Below are 19,620 nucleotides of genomic sequence, written 5' to 3'. Positions count from 1 at the left end.
GAGATGTACTATATGGGAGTTATAGGCCAAAACACACTTGATAGTGGCACCTGCTGGTGGATGTGTAATTTTTTGTCTGAGGTACATGTAGCAGTCTATATCTGTCCTGTCAGTTTCACTTACATAGCTCTTAGGGTGTAGGCTGCAGTACCAGTGTTACCAACAGAAGAGTAACAATAACGCTCCTACTGGGCTCCTTGCTATGTGCTCCCTGGGGGCTTGAACTCCCAATTATATAAGTAGTGGTCATAGGGTTCTATTTGAATAAATCCTGCCCAGTGCCCAGTGTTATATGTGTCCTCACCAAATACAAAAAAAAATTATATATATATATATATATATGTATATAAAGCGCACTGAGCTTGCACTGGATAGCGATTCACTAAGATACCTAACCAATGTAGTCGAGGGAGTAGAATCTATAGTGCAAATGAGCTTGAGCTACAGACCAGTATAAAGAATGATGGCGGCAGATTAAGACTTATAGAAGAAGACAAATAAATAAGCACAAAAGAGGAACACAGACCTGCTATTACAGCCACATCATTCTGAGTATCAGGGCCATGCTGCTCCTTATCTTTATTTGTTGTTGCAGTTTGATCTGTGGAAGCAGAGGGGAGAATTAATTAACTTCATAAAATGAGTAAATACGCAGTGCTCTTTTCTTTCTGTTGCTCTACAACATATACTGCTCAGTGTAAAACAATAAGAAATACCTTTCATTATACAGACAGGTTTCAGGTTACTGATTTCAATTCACTCCTAAAATGTAATAATGACACAGATTATAACAAATGTCTCAAAGTCGTGCAGCATACTTCAGACCGTACCATATTTATAGACATTTTGCTCCTTAATTCAGGAATGAGTTTGTCATACAACATATTTTAAAAAATGATTAATCAACCAATAAAGACAAGAACATAATTAAGGGAAAAACCTTTCCTTCAATGCTTTTTTGTTACTTGTCGTTTTGGCCTGTAACTAATATATCTGAACCCACAGACTTTCATCATGCTGTAAAAAAACACAGCATGATTGCAGGGGCAGTGTTCCCAGCACTCTTCCCAGAAAGTAGCTGCTGGCTGCCAAAAAGTAGTTACGAGTTGCCTTGACATAAAATTATTGCTGTCTGCATCATTTGACTCCTTCCCGTCTTTAGCCTGAGAGGGCTGAGGGTGTGTGTTACCTCGCAGATTTTTGGATGTGATGGAGTCTGCCAGCGCTCCACAGTTTGACTGCATCAGTGGCCCCCGGATGGTGACCAATGAGCTCCCTCGATTCAGCAGCGCTGCTTTTAGAGGAGCCACATTATTAAACTGGACTGAGGAAAGACAGCCAATGAAACCCTTTGAACCTGCTAAAAGTACCTCCTCTTGGAAGTTGTCTCTTCCTAGACAGACAGACAGACAGACAAACAGATTAAAGTGAAAGGATTTTCAACCAATTAATCTTTGTCAGAAAGACACACACACATGCACATTATTATTGAATAGCTGCTATTCCTCCCTGCAATATTTTAAAATGATCCAGTGATAAAATTGTACTAGAAATGTACATATTTTGCAGCAAAGGCCTATTGAACAGTAGCATTGCTAACAAAGCAATGCTAACCTCACTGCCAGACAATGCATTTACTGTAGCTGCCTGACAACCAAGTGTGAATCTATCCTGACGTCACCCATTGGTACCGTTTTGAAGCCTTGAGTTTGCCCATTACCATGTTGTTTTTTTGGAGCCAGTGGCAATGATGTATAGTGAGTTGAGCTTCTGTCATTGGCTGAGCTCAGCCTGGTCACACATGATGTGACTGTTAACGTGAAAACAACAATGGCGGCTGCTAAAGAGGTTAGCGTAGATGCTGTTAGGATCAGTTCTATTTGAACTGAGTATTTCTTCACTGAAAGAAGAGTTAAGAACAGTACTGAGGGTTGAAGTTCGCCTGTGATAGATAGTGACAAGCCGATGGTTCATCCAATCATCCAGTTATTTTTTTTAAGTGCCTGTCCTTTTCCAAACAGTTTGTAACGAAGACTTCCCAGATGGTTCTACGTAACAAACCCTAAGTTGCAGTCGGGCTACATTAGTGGTGCTAATAAACCAGATATGGACATATTCTGTGCTATTCACTGGATCTGTTTAAAACATTGTATGGAGGAACAGTACAAACAGAAACAATAAACTGTTAGATGTTACATGAGCTGCAGGCAACACATTAGATGCCATCCCAAGTAAACAATCTGTGCAATGGAAAAACACTGTGCCACCGTGGCTCAACTTTTAAGCTGTGGCTTGGGTTATTTACCTCCACTACTATGGATAAACCTAATTAGTCTCAGGTTTGCATGATTACACTGTATGTGGCAGTCAAAATTAAATAAAAAATTAAATGCTGCTGTTGTGAAAAGGCCTTTAGGTACATAAACTATTCAAGAATGTATTTTTATGAACTTTCCATTCGTGCCAGCATCCTTGTGCACACATGTCACAACCTAAGACACAATTCTGATGGACTCAAATGCACGACTCAGGGACTGACGAAAATGTACAAAAGGGGTATTTATTGTCCAAAAAACAATCCAACAAAAAGCGCTCTCAAGGAGGGAAGAAATGAAGAAACAAAAGGCGCTCACAAGGAGGATAAAAAGTGCAAAACTAAAGCTCACAAGGAGATCAAAAACATCACACAAACCTTAATCAAAACATGAAAAAACTCTTGAACTCTGGCTGGAACGTGTGACAATACTTTTCACAAACTGAACAACATGAACTGACAAAGACAAAAGGGGACAAGGACTATTTATACCAGGTGTAAGTGAAAACAGGTAAAAACAATCGGGGCGGGGCAGACAATTACAAAGGAGGGAAAATCACACAAAGGGAGGACGTCAGGGTCTGAAATGTGAGGGAAAAGGTGAGTACAAAATAAAACAGGAAGGACTAAACATGAAACACTAAACATGAACATGACTAAAATTAACACACTTGATGAGACACAACAACACACTATATCAGTTGTATAATAGATGTTAATTCACTTGCATTAAAGACCATTCTACTGCTGCAGCAGTGAGGATAGAAATGAAATATGCCCTGGTATTGATGGTGAAGTCTACTTATTTACAGTGCAGTGATCTTTGAGTACCAAGTGAAGAATGGAAAGAAAATGGCTGCAGGAAATGATACATTCCGTTGACTTGACTTTTCTCAAGGAAAGCTTAACAGGATGATAGGACTTACTGATGACTTTGCCCAATGTCAAGGATCTGATTAAGATCAGCTCTGCATCAGATGACAGCGTGTACTTTTTGTGGATGTCCTGGTCGATCTGGTGGAGTGGAAAGTAATCAAAGAAAAAGCCGGTTACAAGAAATCTAAACCAAGACAGCAATGCGACACTGCAATACATCAGAGATTGTGTTCTGGACTGCTTCACACAAACCACTATCAGCCCACAATTAGCTTTTAAGTGCTTCAGACCTTCCACTAACATGCTGACTCAGACGCTCAGCTCAATTGTTGTCGTCGCCATCATCTTCTTCATGTTCATCATCATCAGTCACTATTAGTGTGGTTGTTGTGCTGCTGTTGTTGCTGTGCACCTCTGTCTGTCTGTCTGTCTGTCTGTCTGTCTGTCTGCCTGCCCCTGCCTGTCTCTCACTCTCTCTCTCACCCCAACTGGTCGAGGCAGACGACCACCTACCTAGAGCCGAGGGGTCTGTCCTAGGTTTCTGCCACTTAAAAGGCAGGTTTTCCTTGCCCCCTTCGCCAAGTGCTTGCTCATGGTGGTACTGTTGGGTCTCTGTAAATGTTACCAGGAGTTCGGTCTAGACCATTCGAAAAGTGTCCTGAGATAAGTTCTGTTATGAATTGGCGCTTTACAAATAAAATTTAATTTAATTGAATTAATACTGTTTTTTGTCAGTGTTCAATGTTATTTAAATAGAATTATATAAATAATATTGGAATATTGGAGATGCTACTAATTTAATAGTATTACAGGCCTTTTTTATTATTGTCCCAGCAGTTATATTACATAAAGTTGTACATTTTACTTTAAATGTTATTCCTATTTCTTTCTTTATTTCTCTATTGCTTTCTCATAAATGGATTTACTCAAATTGTTTTGAATAATAATACTTGAACTTCCTGCTCAAGACTGACATACCCCTTAACAAACAGCAACTCAGATATGAGCCACGATCTGTTCCTACTGAATCCTATTGAAACGCCTCGCATTAACTAAAGAAAAAGATCATTGGAGGCCTGAGGATTGTATGCACATGGTGTGGAACAATATGTCTCACTGAATTTTCTTTAGTTATTTCCTTGACCTGTTGGTGTGGTATCATGGTGAGTGACCGTGCCGCAGAGTGAGAGGAGAGGCAATTAGCTAGTGTTTTGCTAACATTAGCAGAAAGTTGACTGTGGTTTCCAAAGAGGAAAAGGGTCAATTGGAGTAATTATGTCAAAAAACACAATTACACATGGCAGATTAACTAGTTACATTTTCTATATCAAGCACCAGACTGTCAACCAATAACCAAAACAACCATCAAAGTTTTGCTGATTAATTATTCTGAAGTATACTGTAAATTAACATGCGTTAAAACATTGACAATAATTTACTCAGTTCAATAACAAACAAAAAATTAAACTTCTCTGCTAATAACTCTCTAAAGACTGTTTGTCTTTGCTAGTCCTCTCCTGGTGTTTCTGTCCAAAACACTGTGTAACCAGGGCAAGAGGTGACTGTCATCTTTTTTAACAAGTCTGTCCAAAGGTTATCTGGAGCTTCACATTTTAATTATAGTACAGTAGAGTGTGGCTCTACCAACATGATGTTATTGAGATTATGGCTAAATTTTATTGTGTTGTTCTCAGAAACTTTCCTGTAGTAGAACCCGGTGCAGAATATGAACATACAAACACAGTTAATAACAGACAGGAGAGCTCATTGCATGTCCACATGAATGACTTAATATGTCCATTGCTCACCTGTACATAGAGGTCTTTGCCCTCACGGTGGATTCTGATTCGGTGGATTTGTCCGTCTGCCAGGCTGCTGAGGATGGGACTGAACACGTCTGGGGTCCTGTGTGTCTGCAGATGATACCAGATCTGCAGACTTCCTGCACACAAACATGAAAGCAAACCTTTGAATCCAATCTGAGTCCATCTGAGTGTGTGTTCTTGAATGTTAAGAATGAGAGCCGAGGTTGCAATTTTTTTTTTCTTCTAATGATTAAATACCTCAATAAAGCAGCTGCAGAATGAATGCACACAGGCTATATGTCTGTACCAAATACCATGATGATAACATGTTTTCCAATGCTTTGGTATGTCTTTGAAATAGCAGACTCTGCCTACTGGGTAAATACAATTACTATAAGTATTATATGTGTTACGACCCAGCTCGATTTGGGGAGCAGTAACATATAATTGGAATTGGAAAAAGAGATGGAATACAACAATTGACAGGTTCAGGTTAAAATCAGTAGTTTTAATTAATTAAGGAGAGTATGCTTGCACAATGAAATACAACAAAGGAGAGGCTATACAGGTGCTGACAAACAACTAGTACAAAAATGAAAAGGACTGGATAATACTGAAGAACAAAAAGAGATCAGCACCCATACGCTTACAAACTAGAAACAAAACCAAACTAGCAATTACTGAACAACTTAAAGGGTCACAAAAGATACAAAGGCACTGGCTGAATCCACTCAGATAGCAGCCAGGCAACACTAGAAAGTACAAACACTAACACAATGGTGTGCAAACAACAGCAAGGCGAACTGATCACTGGTTCACAGCCGCCCTGAACTGTGGACACAGAAGCTATTTAAGTGCAGCTGGGGTTAATTGAAGTCTCCTGATTGGTAGCTTCAGTGGACTTGCAGCCACACCAATCACTGAAGCCAGGGGACAGCAACCAGGAAGTAGGTGGTCTCTGCTCCAGAAGGACCAATCCTCAACAGGGAATCACATGGAACACCATAATGAATATACACTAAAGCGGCGGCCGTAACATATGTGAGTTTTTTTCTTTTCTTTTATAGGAATATTCCAGTCGTTCCTTTGTCCTTTGGTAGTTTAGTTTACACATTCATTGATTGTTTTTGTGAAGAACATTAATTAACACCCACAATTCAGCGACAACGGCAGCTCTCATGGCAGCTCCTATCATTGTTGTAGTTTTAGTGTGTTTTCAGTGTGTTTTTAGCTATTTTTAACTGTTTTCTTACTTTCTTACTACTTTGTTCACGTCGCCTAAATACTTTTTTGGCGTTTTTGAGCACTTTTTATTTTTTGTTTGCACGGGTCTCCGTGGTGACGGCGAGTCGCATTGTTTACACCTGCGACCAGATGATCGCCCTGAGGTACCCTAGCATCCTGACTGGAGAGAGACCCTACATACCGGAGGAGGTGAGGAGACGGCTGCAGAGTGGGGGTTAAACGGAGGATGAAGAAGAGGAGTTTTAAACCCTATGAACGTGGCTTCACGAGCAGATACCGGACTCCAACGTCACCATTTCCGGCTTCCAGACGGTTCGAGCCAACAGGGACACCACCGCGACCGGCATGAAGAAAGGAGGGGGACTGTCAGTGCTCATAAACAACAGGTGGTGTAACGCCGGGCACGTCTGTGTGAAAGAGCGTGTCTGCAGCCTGGACATCGAGCTCGTTGCTGTCGGACTTCGTCCGTGTTGTCTGCCACGGTGGCTTTCCAGTGTTGTCGCCATCACTGTCTATATTCCTCACAGTGGTCTTCATCATCACCATCACTGTTTACATTTATGATGTCTTATTTATTCTCCTGTACAGCACTTTGGTCAACTTTGGTTGTTTTTAAAATGCTTACGGATAAAGTTGGATTGGATTGGATTATCTACAGAGACCCAACAGTTCCCACCATGAGCAAGCACTTGGCGACTTGCTGTCTTGTCTCTTTATAAATGCTTGTCCTGTGAAAAGTCAGACGTGCCTACCGTTGTGAGTCAGGATGACAGCGACGTACTGCTGGCTGAAGGTGTTGACAGTCAGCAGCAGGGCTGGGCTCTGGGAGGTGATGAAGGTGAAGGCCACATCCTCTCTGGCCCTGCTGATGCTTTCTCTGCGAGCACTGGAGGCCTGGGAGCTTCTGTTCTGCATCACTGAGAAAGGCTCTTGGAAGGTAAAGGTCATCGAGGACTCTCTGTCGAAGGACACTGACACCACTGCACACACAGGGACACAGAGAGCACTCGCATTATGATGTGTTTACTGTAAATAATCATCCACTCCATGTATATCTGACATCGTGAGGTCCCAAAACATCAGGCTCAGGACAGCTTAATCCCTTAAGACTGCTGAACTCTTGAGCTCATTGCAAACTGGTGCACATTACCTCATACTACTTACTTATTGCTAACCTGTTTACATGTGTATGAATCTACGTATGCGTATGTGTATGTGTATATATATACTGTATATGTTTATGTGTGTATGTATATTTCTACTAAGGATCGACCGATATTGCTTTTTCAGGGCTGATACCCATAAGAATCAGAATCAGGATCAGAAGTCCTTTATTGTTATTGCCACAGATGTTACAACGAAATTGGTTGAGCAATCTATCCTCTGTGTATTTAAAAGAGATCTAAAAACAAATAAATAAATAACGATGCATACCTACATATGTAACCCACATCCATGTGCATACTCACCCACCTACAAGTAGTAATCACGGAAACCGATATTTGGAGCTGATAAACGTTTTCAATAAAAAATTTAATTTAAATGGCAAAATGTAGAATAACCAGTGGTGGAATGTAAGTGCATTTACTTAAGTACTGTACAATTTTGAGGTACTTTACTTGAGTATATTCCATTTTGAGGTACTTAATACTTCCACTCTACATTTTGGAGGCAAATATTGTCATTTTACTCCACTACATTTAGTTACTTTAGTCAGTTGTTAAACTTGATTAATTTAATTACCTTAATTAAAGTTATGAACATACTAATACCTCAATTATAATCCAATCATATAATATATATTATTTTGAAAGGGCTATTCTGCACTTACAGTGTATGTTCACGGATGTAATTTGGGGGGGGGACACAGGGGACATGTCCCTTGCATTTTTTCAAAAGGCCGTTTTGGTCCCCTGCAGTTTTTAGCATCCAAAAACAATGTTACGCTGTAGTAAACAGAGACACATCAAGCACTAGGACCAAGCCAAAAACGGCCGCTCAAGCTGAAGCCTGTTTCCCTTAGTTTAGACCGCCCACAAGCTCCCCGATTGGCTCTGCCGTTTCTCGTGTGATTAGCCGTCCCCGCTGTCACTCCATCTTGCTTGCACAACGGTCTGCTAGTTGCCCAGGAGTCCTTATTAATCTGCCACTGTAAATTGGGCGTTTGTTCTGCCTGGGTCACGTCAGTTAGAAGGATTGTAATATCAGAGGTTTCATTTACATTAACGTTTGAATCGGTGTCCATGTGCGTATGTGCGTGCGTGTAAGAGACTTCTTTAGAAGTCAAAGTGTAAGTTACTCAAAGAAATGCGTTACACCCATCCTGCAGCACCTTCACTGGCTCCCAATAAAGCAGCATATCCACTTCAAGATCCTCCTCATCAATTACAAAGCTCTCAATAATCTTGTCTTAAAGTGTCTTAAAGTGCTGATAAATAAAATGTATTATTATTGTTTTTATTATTACTATTATTATTATTATAACTGTAGAGCCTCAACAATTCAAAGATTTAAAAAAAGCTTATATTTAATGCCAAAGAGATACACTTATTTTCTTATTTTATGTTGAAAGGCAACTGTTTAAAAAAAACATCAACAATGAAAGATTTAGGGAAAAATACAATAAAACCTCAGATGACAAATGTGATTTTATACATCCAAACTCATGATGATTGTGAAAAGTTTTTTCCTCTATAACCGTATCATCAATATGATATGATACGTATCAATTGATGATTGTTGCACCCCAAATTGTCCCACTGTTCATGTCATGCATCAATATAAATATATAATAAAATAATCTCTCTATAAAAGCAAGAAATCTCTGTCTGTCTGTGTGTGTGTCTGTGTGCCTCAAATATCTCTGCAGATCAGGATCAGACTGACCTGAGACTTTCAACATGGCTGCTGTGTGGTTTAAGGGTGTGCAACGTCGGCTTTGTTTGGACTACAAAGATACCGTTAATAAATTATTTCATAAATGATTTACGAATTCCACTAGCATTGTCAACCATAGCCATGTGCACACCAGAGCCAATCACTGCAGAGCCCTAATGTGTAGGGATTGAGATCCTGACCCACCAAACATCCTGGAAAGTGACGAAGTTACGTTTTTCACTCTAAATTACATAATTATACATCATCACCAGCAGTAAACTGGACGCTGTCTGACTCCCTCACTCGAAAGACGGAGAATGTTTTCCAGTGGAAAGTCAACTGATGTCTCGGTCCGGAGGGCTGGTGGTCTTGGTGATTTTTGATCACAAACACTTTTTCGGCGGTGACAGACACTGTTTTTCGAGCAGAAATGTGACGAAGAGTCGGTAGGACAGGCGGGAGGACAGACACTTCTCCACGTACAGCGGTGGTATTTTTTTTCCTCATGTAAGTTGCCAAAGACAGTTACAGTTACTACGTTACCGTTGTTTGGTCCTGTAACGTTGCTTTGTGGGACATTTCTCTTTATTAAGTTGGGTGAGAGATCTGTGCAGTTATCAGACTGTCTGACCGTCATGCCCTCGCTCCACACTGTCAGCTTATCTGTTCACACTGGAGGCGATTCAAAAATAATGCGTCCCTGATACTACAAACCCCCCTCGCCGCATCTGAAACTTTCACACAGAGGAGGGTGCGGAGAATTGGCGCTGGATCCCCGCATGCAAACGGAAGTGTGAATGGGGCTACTGTCCCTGTCCCCACGCTCTGCTTCTTCAGACTTCCACTACTAATTTTGTATCCTCATCATTTTGGTAGCTTCAAAAAAATTTTTTGATGTGGAAACCCTTACTGCCATTTCGCTCTCTCTCTCTCTCTCTCTCTCTGATGTATGCTAGCCTATATTGTAGGGCTAAATAATATGGCCTGCCCAGTTAATTTAGTAGGCTATGCTACAAGTTAGTCTGTTTATGCTGCCAGGTTTCATCCCATTTCAGATGTAGTTCACTTTTTTCTTTCAGAATTTATATGCGCTGACCATGAGGTGTGGTACTTTAGTGGAATGGGGTTCAACTCCCTACAGTGTCCTTGCTAAAAGCCAAATTATATGAAAACACAATAGTTATCAATCTACACATTTCACAACAAGCCTAAATGTCCCTGACGTCCCACCTTCAAACACAACCTCATTTGGCCATCCATGAAAAAGCTACTTAACTTCCCACTTTTCTATAGCAATACATACTTCCTCCGGGCACTGCACTAGTAATAATAAATAATAAAATTAGTAGAAATATAAATAGCACAGAAGCTGCAGACATCCTGAGAGGCATGCTGCCTGAAGTCAGAGGTCTTTTTTATCAGGTGGAGGTCCTTGTGAGGCTGTTGTTGGTTGTTCCAACATCGTCTGCTGAAGCTGAGAGGAGTTTCAGCGCACTGAGGAGGTTAAAGACCTGGCTTTGCAACTGCATGAAGCAGAAACGCGTGAACAATGTGGCAGTTTGTCACATACACCAAGAAAGGGTTGATGCCTTGGACAGGAAGAAACTCTGCCAGGAATTTATCTCTGCCAATGATCGACGACAACATGTGTTTGGAAGCTTTGGATGAGTTGATTATGTTGACCCTTCTGTGGTCTTTGGGTCAAATTGACCCTTGTTCACTTTTCATTTACATCAAAAATAGGATTTTCTTCCATATAACTGCCTAAAAATGACAGTGGTTCTCTGTTACACTAATTTCAAATAAAATTGATTACTTGACTACTTACACTGAATTATGGACATTTTATTCAATTTCTCCCCACCTGTGATATTCCTGCCAGTTTGACCTGCCAACCACTGGGTGGTGCTATGTCTAGGTCTGTTTATCATATATTCCAAAAATAAGTGTAAAATTGGTGGTACTGAGTTGGAGTGAAGTTGACTAACAAGGTAAAACAGAGATTTGGGTGATCATGTTTTGCTACAAGCTTTACAACCAGTCAAACCAAAAAAGGGAACAGTAAACTTAAAAGTAGCAATAGAAAACTAAACTAAACTAGAAAACAGAGTGAACTGAAAGAGTTAATTTTATTAAAAATACTTGTGTGCCCCCCACCTCTGAAATCAAAATTTGGTCCTTGTGTATGTTTATGTCTACACAGTGGTATTGCTGCTTTTGCTTCTGAGTAGATCATGTTTAATTAAACGCTAATTAAACTTTTCAACATTATCTTCAATATGTAATATTGAATTATTACTCTACTACTACTCATGAAGGTATATTCTATTTTATTCCTATATTTTACATCTTCACTATTTATGTCTTTGTCTTTTCTTTTTCCTCATCTCTCATTTTACTCAGGTTTTCAAGACCGGGGCTTGTTGTCACACTTTTTACACTCTTATATATTTTTTGGAATCAGTACATCATATAAAAAAAAAAAAATGTGTACCAGATGAAAGACCAAAGTCTCAGGTATATATTTTATATTCATGTCATTTTCATTTATTGTGTCAGTGCAGAGTTATAAGCAAACAAATAGAGAGTGTGAACATGTGACATGTTGCCCCACCATCGGGTAAGTTGTCTGACTATATGGGGTAAGATGTCACACTGGATTTTGCAACTAATAAAACAAGGACAAAATTATTGTTGTTCTTTTTTACTTGAAAGTGAAAATTAAAGTCAGGCACAGAAAGTGTTTATCATTGAGCTTGAAAAAGCCATTGAACAAATGTTAACATAAAATGTTATGCAACATGCACAGGATTAAAGTCCTTAGGAACTGCTGGCACGTAGGCTATGGCTCTCAGACTCAAATGTCTTTTACCTTTCTCAAGCTCAAAATGCCAGATTGAATTGAATTACAATAAAAGAAAGTATTGGTTCATTATCAAACTTAAACCAGTCCTGAAATGTGGACATAGTTCCAACAACAACTGGAAGATCCATTCATAAAAACTCAAACAAAACCTGAGAAACAAATTTCCTCACTAGTCAGACTCATCATCCGCATCGCAGTTCTGGCATACGTAGACTGATTTGCCAGGGGTGCATTCTTCATGGGCCCATCCTTTGCATAATATTGTATTATATTATTGTTATATTGCATAATATTATTATAATAGTGCATAATATAATAATGCACTATAATAATAGTGTTAAAAAATTGCGAGTCAATATATGCAGTGCATTTTCATCAAAATATGCGTGTGACAACTAACCCCAGAATGACTGAGACATGTTGCCCCAAACTACCATGTTTGCTAACGCTAGCTCTAGCTTAAAGTTAGATTAAAACAGAACAATGACTGAGGTATGACAGGATGCCTTAATCTCTCCTCTAACAAGTCCACATGTATCACTGTTAGGTTTTTTATCTGAATGAAGCTTATTTTGTAATATATAAAGTTGATATTTTTTACTTTGGGTTGTGCAAAATGGTTGCTTGGTGCTCATCTCAGCTCACAATGTGCTATCCTCTTCTCAGACAAGACATGACGCCTGACCATGTAAAGGAAGAAAACTAGTATTCCACTTTTTAGTTGTGCCCCTTGGTGGAGAAGATAATTGCAATGTGACAACTTACCCGTGTCACAACAAGCCCCGGTCTCCTTTACTTCACTGTAATTGTTGTTGTGCATAGAACTTAAAGGAAAGGTCAAAACTCATGGTTATCTGGTCAGTAGTTCCAAAGAGCCTCACACAAGAACCACTTGTATGGGCTGATTTTTGTGTCAGTAGAAACTGAATCTGAATTGCTCAACTTGAATAATTGCATTAAAAAACTGAATTTGAATTGCATAATTTGAATTTGTATTGTTAAACTTGAATAACTGTATTGAAAAACTGAATCTGAATAGCATAATTTGAATTTGAATTTATTAGTTTGAAACTGAATTTGAGCCTCACTAAAAATTTAACTTTTTATGTACTTTCAAATTCAGATCTCTAAATTCAATTTCAGTTCTCTAAATTCAAATTCAGCTCTCTAAATTCAAATTCAGCTCTCTAAATTCAAATGTTGTAATCTCAACTCAATTTCAAACCACTAGATTACACTGTTAAGGTCACAGACGGGTCAAGGTGTTCAGTAAGAGCAATCAAGTGCAGATGCACAGAGCTCCTTTTTGGCTAAGCAGCACGTTTGTTTTGAACATTTCCTGGACCTGTAGACATTGGCTATCGAAAAACATGCTTAAAGGATGCTTATGCTTATTCCCCTTTTCACGTTCATAATTGTATTTTTTTTTTAATTTGATTTTGGTTTTGTGTGTGAACCATTTCATGTCGGACAGTTTTCACAACCTCGGTCAGTACAACACTGGACTGGCTGAAAGACTGTTCCTGAAAGAGGGATTGTACCAACTGTCTGTGGAGAGATGGCAGAAGTAGTAACTAAGTATTTTTAAGAATTTATGCTGTTTTTCATTGTTCGTGTAATGCTAGCACATGCTAACCGTTGTTAGCTACAGGAGCCTTAGTGATGCTAACGTAGTTATTGTTTGTTAAATATTTGTTAAATGTGTGCAAGATGAACATGAAACTTATAAGGTGAGGTTAATTTATTTAGCCAGCTGGTGCAGATGTCTCCATATTCTCCCCTGCTGCTATTTTTTATAGAGATTCACACAAAGTTTATGCCGTGAATCACCAAGCTTCGGGCTGGGGGGGGGTCCTGTGTGCTGCTGTATGTAAATTTACCGGAGGTAAAGATAGAGGTACTGTGAGAGAAAAATAGTCAAACTATGGTCAAGCCTCCTTAGAAGCTAACGTTAACAAAATACGGGGAGTGATGGTGATTATTTTTCATGATGCTCTTGTGTAACTTTGCACTGACGTGCTAACGTAATCTCAGCTAGCGTTAGCTTTTGTTAAATACTACAGTTAGTCATGGAGTTCCACAAGGTTCTGTACTTGGACCAATACTATTTACTTTATATATGCTCCCTTTAGGCAACATTATTAGGAATCACTCCATTAACTTTCACTGTTATGCAGATGATACGCAGTTATATCTATCAATCAAACCCAATGAAATTAATCAATTATCTAAATTACAAACATGTCTTAAGGACATAAAATCCTGGATGACCTGCAATTTTCTGATGTTAAACTCAGAAAAAAACGAAATTCTTGTTCTTGGCCCCAAAAACCTTAGAGACTCACTGTCTAAAGATATGGTTACTCTAGATGGTATTAACTTGGCCTCTAGCACCACTGTCAGGAATCTTGGAGTTATCTTTGATCAGGATTTGTCATTTAACTCCCACATAAAGCAGACCTCTAGGACCGCCTTCTTTCATTTACGTAATATTAGACAAATTAGACACATCCTATCACAGACAGATGCAGAAAAACTAATCCATGCATTTGTTACTTCAAGGCTGGATTACTGCAACTCTTTATTATCAGGTTGCCCCAATAAGTCCATTAAAACCTCCAATTAATTCAGAACGCTGCAGCACGAGTACTGACATGAACTAGAAAAAGAGATCACATCTCTCCTGTACTAGCTTTTCTGCACTGGCTCCCTGTAAAATGTAGAATTGAATTTAAAATCCTCCTCCTCACCTATAAAGCTCTTCATGGTCAGGCCCCTTCATATCTTAAAGAGCTCATAGTACCCTATTACCCCTCTAGAACACTACGTTCTCTGAATGCTGGGCTACTTGTGGTTCCTATAGTCTCTAAAAGTAGAACAGGAGCCAGAGCCTTCAGTTACCAAGCTCCTCTCCTGTGGAACCAGCTTCCAGTTGTGGTTTGGGAGGCAGACACCCTCACCACATTCAAGAGTAGGCTTAAGACATTCCTCTTTGATAAAGCTTATAGTTAGGGCTGGATCAGGTGAGTCCTGAACCATCCCTTAGTTATGCTGCTATTGGCCTAGACTATCGGGGGATTTCCCATGGTGCACTGAGCTCCTCCCTTCCTCTCTCTTTCTGCACTCATTCATGTTCCATTTATGCATGTTACTAACTTCACTTCTTCCCCGGAGTTCTTGTGCTTTCTCGTCTCGCAAGTTCTTGTTGATCCTGGTGGAGCCTCCTGCCATGGTCCTGCTAGATTGCCAATACTGTTGTTGCTATGCACCTGTCTGTCTGTCTGTCTGTCGCTCTCTCTGCCTCCCTCTCTCTCCCCCAACTGGTCGAGACAGACGACCACCCACCTAGAGCCGGAGGATCTGTCCTAGGTTTCTGTCTTTTAACAGGCAGTTTTTCCTTGCCCTTGTCGCCAAGTGCTTGCTCATGGTGGTACTGTTGGGTCTCTGTAATTAATGTTAAAGAGTTCGGTCTAGACCTGCTCTATTTGAAAAGTGTCCTGAGATAACTTCTGTTATGAATTGGCACTATACAAATAAAATTGAATTGTTCTTCTGCTTAGTTTAGGTGTGTGTATGTTACTGCACTAATAAATATATATACACACACACACACACACACACACACAGTGGGTACGGAAAGTATTCAGACCCCTTTAAATTTTTCACTTTGTTTCATTGCAGCCATTTGCTAAAATCAAAAAAGTTTTATTTCTCATTAATGTACACTCAGCACCCCATCTTGACAGACAAAAAACCGAAATGTAGAAATTTTTGCAAATTTATTAAAAAAGAAAAACTGAAATATCACATGGTCATAAGTATTCAGACCCTTTGCTCAGTATTGAGTAGAAGCACCCTTTTGAGCTAGTACAGCCATGAGTCTTCTTGGGAATGATGCAACAAGTTTTTCACACCTGGATTTGGGGATCCTCTGCCATTCTTCCTTGCAGATCCTCTCTAGTTCTGTCAGGTTGGATGGTGAACGTTGGTGGACAGCCATTTTCAGATCTCTCCAGAGATGCTCAATTGGGTTTAGATCAGGGCTCTGGCTGGGCCGGTCACAGAGTTGTTTTCCGAAGCCACTCCTTTGTTATTTTAGCTGTGTGCTTAGGGTCATTGTCTTGTTGGAAGGTGAACCTTCGGCCCAGTCTGAGGTCCTAAGCACTCTGGAAGAGGTTTTCTTCCAGGATATCTCTGTACTTGGCCGCATTCATCTTTCCTTCAATTGCAACCAGTCGTCCTGTCCCTGCAGCTGAAAAACATCCCCATAGCCTGATGCTGCCACCACCATGTTTCACTGTTGGTTCGACTGGTGCAGGGCTGCAATGATCGTTGACTTTGTGGAACTTTCTCCCATCTCCCTACTGCATCTCTGGAGCTCAGCCACAGTGATCTTTGGGTTCTTCTTTACCTCTCTCACCAAGGCTCTTCTCCCACGATTGCTCAGTTTGGCTGGACGGCCAGGTCTAGGAAGAGTTCTGGTCGTCCCAAACTTCTTCCATTTAAGGATTATGGAGGCCACTGTGCTCTTAGGAACCTTGAGCAGAAATTCTTTTGTAACCTTGGCCAGATCTGTGCCTTGCCACAATTCTGTCTCTGAGCTCCTTGGGCAGTTCCTTCGACCTCATGATTCTCATTTGCTCTGACATGCACTGTGAGCTGTAAGGTCTTATATAGACAGGTGTGTGCCTTTCCTAATCAAGTCCAATCAGTTTAATTAAACACAGCTAGACTCCAATGAAGGAGCAGGACCATCTCAAGGAGGATCAGAAGAAATGGACAGCATGTGAGTTAAATATGAGTGTCACAGCAAAGGGTCTGAATACTTCTGACCATGTGATATTTCAGTTTTTCTTTTTTAATAAATTTGCAAAAATTTCTACATTTCTGTTTTTTTCTGTCAAGATGGGGTGCTAAGTGTACATTAATGAGAAATAAAATGAACTTTTTTGATTTTAGCAAATGGCTGCAATGAAACAAAGAGTGAAAAATTTAAAGGGGTCTGAATACTTTCCGTACCTACTGTATATATATATATATATATATATATATATATATATATATATATATTATATATATATTAACCTCTATCTATCACATAATGTTAGTGTTTATACCTTAATTATGAGAACCAACACTGTGTTTTATGCTTGTCTTTACAGGTACAGTAGTGAGCAGTGACCTACAGTCTACACAGCCCAGTGAAGTTAAACATATTATATATTACATAATATTAACAACATTAGTCAAGCAGGTATTTCTAGTGAAGAAACACCCAGTAAATGTACCAAAGTAATCAGAGTAATAGTATAATGATTGCTGTAACCTCCCATCTGTTATATTCTTTATACACATTAGTTTACTGAGACCATGGAAACTTACCATAATGAGGCAGAAACCTGCCTGGAATACTTTATACTGTACAACATGTCAACATAACTGAAGGAATTACTCATCTAATAAAGTAACTTGTACTGTACTGTACTGTATCCATATTTCATAGTCTAATAGTTTAACTTGAAAGTATTATTACCAAAGTTAACCTTCAGATATGTGTAAAAGCTGCAATTATGTTTTACGTTTTATTTTATATATTATGATGTCATTTATCTTCCAACACAATAAAGTTTGAATGTGAGACAGTAATGTATTGTGTTGCTTAGAGTCATTAATACAGGTTTAAATTCCACATTTTCATATTGATAGATGTTACACGAATCAGGTTTTCAACTCTTGTACATCCAGGAAATCTTCATAAAACCTCTGTGAAATAACATGTTATTTATATAAAACCACACTTATTACTGAATTTAAAAATGACCAAAACTCATCTTAAAAGTAAAACACTTTATTTATGTTTCAGTCATATTCCAGTTACAGATGTTGCAATTAACAAAGCTATAACTTTTATGTTAACTGTGCAGATCATGTTCTCCATCAAGGTATATGGTTTCTAGTATACTGAAGTGTGAGCTGTTAATGGAGCTCTTTGGATACCCAGACTGTCCTGATCCTTCAGCTGTCTCTGTCCTCTGATGGGTCCAGGAACACCTGAGCTTCATCAATTCACCTGTAAGACAAGGCAGATTCAGTGTTACTTGTAAGGCAGCACATAATATACAGTATATTATAATACAGTATAATATAATACAAGTACAACAGCTCATTGTGGCTCACAGTACTCCTAAGTTATAAAATAAAATGAAAGCTGCAAGCAGCGTTGAACGGGACCTCGCAGCCGGCGCGCGTCAGGGTGTGCTGCGGCCGCGTCATGTGCCGTCATAAACACATTCACCATTAAAAGTTGTGCTATTGACGTTATTCCGTTGAACATCGTGGATGTGGCCTGGCGTCCCGTGTTGTGCATTTTCGATCCTTCGCCATAAAAAGAGGGATTCGTCATAACTTCTGCGTACATGATCTGACTGCAACGAAACTTCACATGTTTGATAAGAGTCCCACCCTGAACACATCTATGTGATAATATTCAGTAATAGTCAGAGCGCCACCTAGTGGCAACAGGAAGTATCACGTTTTATGCTTTCATGTTCTACTCCTAGCAGGATGATCAGATCTGTCCAAATCTGAAGTCGGTCCGATAAATGCCCTAGGAGGAGTTTGTTCAAATACAACGTGTGTAAATCGCCAAAAATGGCCACAAAATCCAAAATGGCGGACTTCCTGTTAGGTTTGAGGTATGGGTCCTTGAGACTTTTCTGCTTCTTTTATCATGATACACATGCGTAGCAATTTTCGTACATGTGGGCCTTACGTGTCTTGGGGGCTGATTCTGGGGGGCGTGGCTTAGCCGTTTGGTGGCGCCCGTGCACGGGGACAATGTCATATCGGTATTTTCGCTACGTTTGAATTTTGTGCAAATTTCCATGACTTTTTGAGCATGTTGCGGGGGTCAAATATGCGGTGAAAGAGGCACAAAATAATAACAATTAAAGCTGCAAGCAGCGTTGAGCGGGACCTCGCACTCCATGCAACTCGGGGTGCGCTGCCACAACACGAAAATGTCACGTAAATCAGCTCAAAATCGCCACGCAGCGACCTGTTGCCGGAAGGTGGCGCTATCACTATGTCTTAATATTGTCATGTAGACAAGTTCAGGGCGGGACTGTTGTAACACATGTGAAGTTTCATTGAGATTGGACCACGTACGCTGAAGTTACGAGGACGTGTTCAGGGCGAGACTGTTACAGAATATATGAAGTTCACTGGAGATTGGACATTGCACACTGAAGTTATGAGTGGCATTTCATGGCGAATCCGCTGAATTTGACAAGTCGTCACTGGCACGGTCATTTCACGTAACGCAGCTCAAAATCGCCACGCAGCGCTTACTTCCTGTTGCCAGTAGGTGGCGCTATCACTATGTCTGAATATTGTCATGTAGACGTGTTCAGGGTGGGACTCATCAAACACGTGAAGTTTCATTGAGATTGGATGATGTAGGCGGAAGTTATGAGGACGTGTTCAGGGTGGGACTGTACACTGAAGTTGAGTACTATCTGTTTATGGTGACTGGTCGAAATTCAACGCAACGCCACGGGCACGCCGTTTGACGGAATGTCGTAAATAGCACAACTTTAAATCATGAATGTCTTTAGATTGCGCTGATTAAATTTGAA

General features: G+C 39.9%; 1 protein-coding gene across 4 annotated transcripts in view; it reads right to left on the bottom strand.

Moving 5' to 3' along the window:
• LOC127365278 (contactin-associated protein-like 5) overlaps positions 1-19,620 on the bottom strand; it is a 293,853-nt gene that overhangs the window by 3,593 nt on the left and 270,640 nt on the right. For 3 of the 4 annotated variants that reach the window (XM_051403188.1, XM_051403190.1, XM_051403189.1), the window contains 5 exons: positions 6,993-7,220; positions 4,999-5,132; positions 3,241-3,328; positions 1,190-1,393; positions 527-601 (listed from right to left, as the gene is read on the bottom strand). In XM_051403188.1, the coding sequence (XP_051259148.1) occupies positions 527-601; positions 1,190-1,393; positions 3,241-3,328; positions 4,999-5,132; positions 6,993-7,220 (729 nt within the window). Of the gene's footprint in view, positions 1-526; positions 602-1,189; positions 1,394-3,240; positions 3,329-4,998; positions 5,133-6,992; positions 7,221-19,620 lie in introns of those variants that run through there. The other variant, XM_051403191.1, reaches the window with a different exon arrangement.

The sequence above is a fragment of the Dicentrarchus labrax genome, unplaced genomic scaffold, assembly GCF_905237075.1.
Source record: "Dicentrarchus labrax unplaced genomic scaffold, dlabrax2021, whole genome shotgun sequence".
NCBI classification, from domain to species: domain Eukaryota; kingdom Metazoa; phylum Chordata; class Actinopteri; family Moronidae; genus Dicentrarchus; species Dicentrarchus labrax.
The sequence above is the reverse complement of the archived record's forward strand: the minus strand, read 5'-3'. Positions and strand labels throughout refer to the sequence as shown.